Here is an 8,948-nt window from a genome sequence, read left to right as displayed (position 1 = left end):
ACTTTGTAGTGGTTGATATTGCTACTGTGATGTCATCGTTTCCCCATTATATTTTCTACAGGGTTATTGCTGGCATACATGAAAGCTCTTGGGATTTTAAATGTTAATGTTTATTAACTTCTACCATTTAAAGAAATTATTTATTTTTTTATTATTATTTTCTTTTGCAGTACGCGGGCCTCTCACCATTGTGGCCCCTCCCGCTGCAGAGCACAGGCTCCGGACGCGCAGGCTCAGCGGCCATGGTCCACGGGCCCAGCCGCTCCACGGCATGTGGGATCCTCCCGGACCGGGTCACGAACCCGTGTCCCCTGTATCGGCAGGCGGATTCCCAACCACTGCACCACCAGGGAAGCCCTAAAAAAATTTATTTTTACATCGTTTCTTAGGTGTTTCCCAAGAATATATTCCTACCATCTGCTAAGAATGACAATTTTGTCTTCTTTACCAAAATGGTAGGCTTTTTTATCTTTACAATCTCATTACACGGGAAAGAAAATCTAAAATGATATGTAATAATATGGGTGATAATTGGTATATTTGCCTAGATCCTGACTATAATGGATTTTGTTTCTAGTTATTTAACATCATTTGTGTATTTGTGAGTATGGGCACACTGAGGTATACAGCCTGTGCTGAAATCTATTTTCCTAGGGTTTTGGGGTTTTTTGTTTTGTTTTGTTTGTTTGTTTGCTTTGCCCGCACCTCGTGGCATGAGGCAGTTCCCCAGCCAGTGATCCAACCCGTGCCCCCTGCACTGAAGTGCAGAGTCTTAACCACTGGGCCACCAGGGAAGTCCTCCTAGTTTGTTTTTAATCATGGTATGTTGCCTTCCTCCAAATGTTCCTTGATCATCCATATATCAGTAAAATATGGTCATCAGCACCAGTATCGCTATTGGTTGAGGTCATTCTCTTCATTTCTCCATTTTATCATTTTCTTCATACAGTTTTATTATATTATGACCATATATTTTTGTCTTATTATGCTCTAGATATTGAGGGTAGTCTTGCCACCAGGAACAGAATCATTTTTATGAGCTATTTACATATACACGGCATGGAACAGACCCTGGCAAGCTGAACTAACTTGTTATTGAAAAACCGGACTGTATGTTTCATAACCATTTTCCACATACCTTTCCGATTCAATTTCCCCTTGATGAGTGGATTATTTCACTGGAAAAGTGAGCTGTTGTGATCCTGCTTGCCTGATGCCAGCAGAGGGTCTGTGGGTAAGAGAAAGACAAAGATGCCTAAGTTGCAATATGGCAAAAGGGAGGGGATATCAGAGGTCTTCTCCATAGGTTACTGTGAGAGCAGGGAAACAATAAGAAAAATTACAAAGGAGGGGGAAGGCTTTAGGCTGTTACAACTGGGGCTGTGGGAGAGCCACTTCTTGGCCAAGGGGGCAGGATGACCAGACAGAGGTGAGAGAGCACCAAGTGGCCTTGCTGGATTCCCTGGCCAGGAGGCTTCTAAAAATCAAAATGCAAAATATGAAGGGATTGCCAGAGGCACGTTTCCCAAAGCCTCAACCAGTACTTCTCAATGAGAAAGAGAGACAAGGGTGGAGTGTGTGGAGGGGAGAGATTCCTGGGATTTAATAAAAACACTGCTTGGGGTGGTTCTCCAGCTGTTGGGTGAACATGACCCCAAATGCAAAGGTCTGAACCAAGTAGGTGAGGAGTTTACTGCTGAGGAAACCGAGGACCAGAGGTTAGGTAAGATGTCAACAGGGGTTCAAGAAAGGTGTTCACTTATGGGCTGTGCCAAGATGCCTGGCAAGGTGAAGAACCTGTTGAAACAAAACCGCATGATATGACAAAGCAAAGATTAGGTTCTGTTTTGTCAAGAATACCGAGGATCGTCTTCACAAAACCGGGGCCTTCCTGTAAGTAAGCCAGCACTCTACCTTATGGCTGATGACGAAGATCACACGCACTTGACCATCCGTCCTCTGTGTAAAACGGTTGCGTGTGTGTTTCCTGCAACCTGGTGGGGAGGGTGAGGAGAAACGTCCATCCGCGCCACAGCCACGTCTGGCTCGAAGGCACACGTGGAAGCAAGCTTGGCCCAAGTCACAAGGCGGGGCATTTCACTCCAGGGGATGCACATTCCCAGCCCTGAGGTGCGGGGCGCCTGCGCAGTGCGCCCCAGGCGCCGCGCGCTGCGGGAGCCACGAGACCCCCGCCCCCCGCCCTCCGACGGGAACGCGCACGTGCCCGGGGACGGGGACGCGCCCGCGAATGCGCCTCACCTCGCTCAACCCCGGCCCCGTCGGCTGAGGAGGGAGGGAAGGGGACACGCACCGGAGACGCGGGTAGGCTCCGCGCAGAGTGGCGGGCTCCGGGCCGGAGGCGGGGATGGGGGCGGTGGCGGCGGCGCCTCCTCCAGTCAGGCGTCTGCGCCCGGGAACCCCCGGCCGCTCGGGGGGACGGACCTACTGACGTACCTCGTGCGCCCCCGCCTCCGTCCCCGCCCCCGCCTCATCGTCCCCGAGCTCCCGTGGCTCGCGGGCTGAGACGCTTCTCTCTCCCCGCCCCTGCCCGCGGCCCTTTCTCTCCACAGCACCTCGGAGTCCCTCGGCCCGGTGGCGACGGCAGCAGGGACCCGAGCAGCGGCGAGCGGCCTCGAGGATGAAGTGCAAGCCGAACCAGACGCGGACCTACGACCCGGAGGGGTTCAAGAAGCGGGCGGCGTGCCTGTGCTTCCGGAGCGAGCGCGAGGACGAGGTGCTGTTAGTGAGTAGCAGTCGGTACCCGGACCGCTGGATCGTGCCGGGCGGGGGCATGGAGCCCGGGGAAGAGCCGGGCGGTGCTGCAGTTCGCGAGGTGTACGAAGAGGCGGGAGTCAAGGGGAAGTTAGGCCGGCTCCTGGGCATTTTCGAGCAGAACCAAGATCGCAAGCACAGAACGTACGTGTATGTACTGACTGTCACTGAGATTCTGGAGGATTGGGAAGATTCGGTTAGCATTGGGAGGAAGCGAGAGTGGTTCAAAATCGAAGATGCGATCAAGGTTCTCCAGTGCCACAAGCCCGTGCATGCCGAATATCTGCAAAAACTAAAGCTGGGCGGTTCCCCAACCAGTGGAAACTCCATGGCCCCGTCCCTGCCAGAGAGCGATCCCTAGTATGTACCGCTCCTGCACAGACTCTTGCTTTCTACCTACCTGACAGTAAATAGTGCCCGGGGCACCCCTGGTGCCGTGTGCGGTCTCACCGGGAGGAGGGAGGCTTCTTTTGTTTCCTTGGCAGACCTCTGCATCACGCTTGCAAACTGTCTCAGTTGCCAGGCACTGTTTTCAGACATTTTGCACGTTTTTCAGATGCTTTCAGAATCGCTTCTTGGTAGCACTGTAACACATTTCGGAAAGCCAAAGCCACATGGGATTTTTTGGTTTGTTTGTTTGTTTGTTTGTTTGTTTATAAAGGTGCCTTAACTGCTGACCCAGTCTTTGGGGGGCGGGTGTGTGTGTGTGTGTACACGTGTATACGTGTTGTGGTTTTTTTTTTACAGTTCACACGTGTGTGTGTGTCCGTATGTGTCTGCGTGTGTCTCTGTGCACTTTTGGTACCAGTCTTGTGGGGGTTTTTTGTAGTGAAGGCCTTTAAAATCTGATCACCTTGGTTGTATGGCAACTTCATTAATTTTTTCTCTTAAGTTGTTTTCTCATTCACAGCATTAGCTCTTGTCAGCAAGCCCTTCTGTGATGGGAATTGGTTTGAAGGACCAGTGTTGAATTTCAAAGCAGTATTTAAGAATTTTTTTTTTTTTTTGGCTTCGTTGGGTCTTCGTTGCTGCGTCCCAGCTTTCTCTGTTTTCAGCGAGCGGGGACTACTCTTCGTTGTGGTGCACGGGCTTCTCATTGCGGTGGCTTCTCTTGTTGTGGAGCACAGGCTCTAGGTGTGCGGGCTTCAGTAGTTGTGGTACGCAGGCTCAGCAGTTGTGGCTCGTGGGCTCTAGAGCGCAGGCTCAGTAGTTGTGGCGCACTGGCTTAGTTGCTCCGTGGCATGTGGGATCTTTCTGGACCAGGGATCAAACCTTCCCCTGCATTGGCAGGCCGATTCTTAACCGCGGCACCACCAGGGAAATTTTACATCATGTGCTCTTTCCACACTGAACAATAATTTTATCTTCAGATATGTGATCTAATTTGCCCTTTTCAGAAACTGCTTAATTCATATGTAGATAATTCGATTTTCAGAACATTTACACAACTGGTAGTTTTTTACTTCTTACTTGAAATAGCCATTTCCCATTGAGCCTGAATGTAGCTTAGCAAAATATTATTTTATAGAGTAGACGCCCTCTCGGGAAGGTATTGTTATGTACATATCCTGATATGTACAGATTATGAAAACTGTATTCCGAGTGTGATTTAGCGTGCTTAAATTCCAACTCCCATTGCTCCTTTCTCAGTGCCCTAGAACAACATGGTTCTCTCAATACAAATTAGTCTTTGAAAGAAAGTCCGCATATTTGAATTTGTGATAGTCCACTTAAACTTGTCTAAATACCAGTAGCCAAAGTACTAGAATATTATATGGTAATTACATCCCAGTTGAGTGAGTTAGCTTTCTTGATATTCAGCTGCTACAGACTTCTCAAACTGTTAGGACACCTGGCCGATCTCTCCTAAAGATTTAGGATAAAGGTTTTTTGCCACATGACAGACTTTTTTGGGTGCCAAGTTAAAAGCGCTTACGTTTGCTTCAGTACTTGCTTGAAATTAGGGATCCTATCTAAAGCGCATAGGTCTCTTTTGGAACTACCTTTATTCCCCTAGCCATAGTAAGTAGGTAGAGTAAAGCCTACTTCATGCAGTGGGTATTGGTACGTAGAAAGATCATTTTTAATTTTTAGGGCAACCTAAAATGTGTCATATTTCTTAATCATTATTGATAGATATTTTGTGTCAGTCAACTAACTTTGGGGGGGGTCACTGTTAATGCACTCTGTGACCTCTTGATCTTTTCTCAAGAAGGTTGAGGAAAAGACTACTTTGTGAAAAGAGTATGGGTGGGGGATGTCTTTCTATATATAACATTTAACATCTTAAAAATATTCTACAGGTCAATAATAATATAAGTGGATAATAACTGTAATTTAAACACTTTTTTCTTCTCCAAATTAACCTTTTAAAAAGAACACAATCACTGGTAGAATTGAATATCACTACGTTTTCTTTTTCAACTTCGGTGCCAATTTTTAAAATAAGATCTTTGTTATATAGAAATATGTCTAAATAAAGTACTTATTGTAATTGACAAAACTAATGTTGCCAAAGGAATGAGTAGAGAATGAACAGCTTTTAAAAACCAATTATATGCTTTCATATTCGAAATTATATAGAATTATCAAATATGTGTTTCAAAAATATGTTTTTGTACAGAAAGATATCTTATTTTTTAAACAAACTTTCTAAATCCCACAAGTTGACATTTCCTATTCTAACAATCCAAATCAATGAATGATATTCTCAGTAACCTGAAATTTTTCAAAGTATACAGTAACAGCAGTGAAATTGGATTATTGTTTTATGACCATTTCATATATAATACTGCCTCCATCTAAAGTGTTGCTACAAGCACTTGGGAGGTTTAACTTGTACATGGCATCCTTAGAGATAATAATGTACCATCTTGTTTTGACTTTTCAACTCGTATTTGACAAATGTGAAAAGTACAGTGTTGATGCTAATCAACTCTTGTTAGCCTGCAGATATTTGCCGTATTTAATTCTGAAAGATTTGTATTGAAGTTCTATCACTTGCTAGGATCATCTTCAGTTCCCAGTTATCTTCAATTTATGCAATCTGTAAGACTCCTTTCATTTATAAATTGCAAAAGAACATTTTACAGTTATCACACTTTAAGCTTTCAAATTCACATGGGCAGTTCTTGTTATGCTTTTGGAGTTCAGTCAAGAAAAAGTTAAATGAAAGAACCTAAAAAGCCTTTCATTTTAAAAGAGAAATCCAAAGAATTCAGCTTAAAACAGTTGACACAGAGGTAACAAACCAAATGGTATCTAGTTAACCTCCATCCTCCAAGAACTTGATCCATCAACAGTTGGAATTTTCTTCCTACAGTCATTACATAGCACCCATGCATTATTTATAAGATTATTACACTAAAAATGTACAGATGAATCTTTCAATTCATTCTGTCCAGAAAGGAAACAGTGCATTGATCAAAGATAATTAAGACTTTCAGACATGAGGTAGAAATTTGTTTCCAGCATATTTTTTAAAGACTACGTTTTTTCCCCCAAAGTGGGCAAGTGCCTTAACGAAAGTTTTAAGAAGACATGTTGGAGTAAAGGTAATATTGATATGTTTGATATATCGTTTCCCTGGATGCCCAATATATTATATTTTCTAAGAAACCTGTTTTGCTGATCAGATCACTGTTGAAAGAAGTAACTCTGCAAGGGATGGGGGTGGCTATAAATATTTTGAATTCTGTTGTATGGTTTAATTTTAAAAGAACTGTAAATATTTCAACATTTTTGTGTTTAGAAACATCAAATAAATATTGGTGTGTGTGTGCGTGCACACGTGCTCACACACGTGTAAGCAACAGGAATAGGCAGCTCCTAAAGTACTAGCAACATTAGAGTGCCCTTCTGGGACAGATGGGTAAAGGGTTCTGAAGCTGGAGCTGCTCCTCTCACTTCCCTTTAGGTGGAAGAAAGAGTGATTCGTCCATCAATAGTTGTTAACTGGGAAAAGGAAGGTGAAAATGCTGCTTTAAACCTATAGTACTAACAACTGGCCAGAGTTTTCTTTCTCAGGGTTCCTTTTGTGGAAGCACCAAGCAAAACAGGAAATATTTTCAGCATTGTTCTAGTATTGTAATCATCTTTCTGAATGACTGTTTGGCCTGTTAGACTATGAACTCTTTGAGGACTAGGACTCAGCCTGAATCCTGCCCATATCCTCAGAGCCTAGAACAGTGGCTAAAATTTGGAGACATCTGTCATTGATCCACAGATTAGAAATGTCTACTACTAGTGTTTTCTATAACACTGTAATACTAGTGTATTGATTTCTTAGCTTTATATTTTATTCCTGTTATATTTTATTTATATATTTTATTTATATATTTTATTCCTGTTCTGTTATTCCTCAGGCTCTCATGTGGCCTTATAGTGGAACTGCATTAGATAATTCACTGAAGGCTTTTCCAATACAAAGTGGTTGATGAACCATACTTCAGTAAATATTTGTTGACTAGAGGAATTGATGAACCAATAAAACTATTAATGAGATATTTTTTTAGGTGAATGGCATAGATGTTGTTCAGATTTACTTTGAAAGAATCAAGTATGTGAACCCTATGATGAATGGAATTGTGAAGACAGGTGAGCTCTTTCACACTCCCAAGGACACAGCTCGTCCTATCCTTTTGGACACTTCCTCCCTGTTTATTACAATGACTACTCTCCAGGTTGTTGCACTACTACTATATCTGTACAGACTTCTAATTTGGCACCTATGGCCTTTTTTGTGCTTTTATGATTATATGTCAGTATTTCCCACCAGGTTATGTGACCTTGAGTGCAAAGACCTTACTTATTTCCTTCATCTTTTTTTTTATATATCTAGCATATAAGACATCACTAGAAATATGGTAGACATCACTGAAGGTTTGTCTAAAAAATTAATATTTTGTAATGACACTGAGTGGTAAAGCATTTACCTTCTAATCTGCTGTTAGTACAGCAAATGCTGTCTGTTTAGCTTATATGTGGCTTTTGTATATCAGGTGTCACACAAGTGTTTAAAGGCATTTGTGAGATATTAGAAAGCAAAAATTCTTACTCATATGTCTCTGTCATCCCAGACATTATGTGTCTGCTAATGGCAGTACACTACACTACCTATGAAAAATTATATTTCATATTTTTTAACCTAAATCTGACTGTGCCTCTAGACATAACTCCTGATCTGTAGAAAATACAGGGAACAGAGAAACATTACTCTACATCACGGAGATGATATGAGCAGAATCCAGACTGCAGGAAACTACAGGACAAATGGCCTAGTACCTTCAGTAAATGATTGCCAGAATGAAAGAAATGGAGGATGAACCTATAGATTAAAAGAGATTTAAGAGACTTAACCAGTTGTAATATATGGATCTTTTTCCAGTTGTAATATATGGATCTTTTTCAGATCCTGATTTGACTAAACTGTAAAATAAATACATTTTGAGACAATCTGGATAATTTGAAAATTGACTTGATATTTGATATTAGTTGGAATAATAGTATTGTGGTTATGTTGAAAATAAGAGTCCTTATCTTTAAGCGATATATTCTCAACTATTTACAGTTGAAATGATGTCTGGAATTTGCTTCAGAATAATAAGTCTGGATGTTAATTGTGTTGGAGATATTGATGAAACAAGACTGGCCTTGACTTGATAATTGTTGAAGCTGGGTGATGGTTAAATGATGGTTCATTATATATGTTTCTCTCCACATTTGTATATTTGACATTTTCCATAATAAAAAGTTAAGAAAAAGTTATCAGAATTCTTATTAAAACTAATATATGAGGCATTGTGAAGAAGAAAAATTTTAGATTTTTTAGTAAATGTTGGCTCTAGGGTGCCATTTCTGGCCCAAGAGGTCAAATGCCCAAAAAGAGAGGGGCAACATACCCTGGAATAGTTAGTGTTCCCCTTGCTAGGGGGAGTTGTTAGGAGTTTTTTTCTCCATTTGGCCCATGGAAGTAAGAAGAGTTAAATTTTTATTTATGTCTGTCGGAAAATGGGAATGGATCCTCATGTTCTCTTGAGCAAGATTTTTGACAACACTTAAGTCCAGTTTATATCAATGTGAAAATCAAAGGGGTGAAGTCTCCAGGGAGCAAATTTATAGAATTATAAAAATCCACAAAATGCTTTTTTTGAATAGTTTTTTAGAAGAATAATGGC

General features: G+C 42.0%; 1 protein-coding gene across 1 annotated transcript; it reads left to right on the top strand.

The window, feature by feature from the left end:
• Positions 1-2,638: 2,638 nt before the first annotated feature.
• LOC307069281 (diphosphoinositol polyphosphate phosphohydrolase 3-beta) lies at positions 2,639-3,133 on the top strand (the record flags this gene model as incomplete). Its single annotated transcript, XM_079727536.1, has 1 exon — positions 2,639-3,133. One exon carries the CDS (start codon positions 2,639-2,641, stop codon positions 3,131-3,133), a length of 495 nt encoding a protein of 164 aa, XP_079583662.1.
• Between the last annotated feature and the right edge of the window lie 5,815 nt (positions 3,134-8,948).

This window comes from Hyperoodon ampullatus (assembly GCF_949752795.1).
Source record: "Hyperoodon ampullatus genome assembly, chromosome: X".
Classification (NCBI taxonomy): Eukaryota; Metazoa; Chordata; class Mammalia; order Artiodactyla; family Ziphiidae; genus Hyperoodon; species Hyperoodon ampullatus.
The sequence above is the reverse complement of the archived record's forward strand: the minus strand, read 5'-3'. Positions and strand labels throughout refer to the sequence as shown.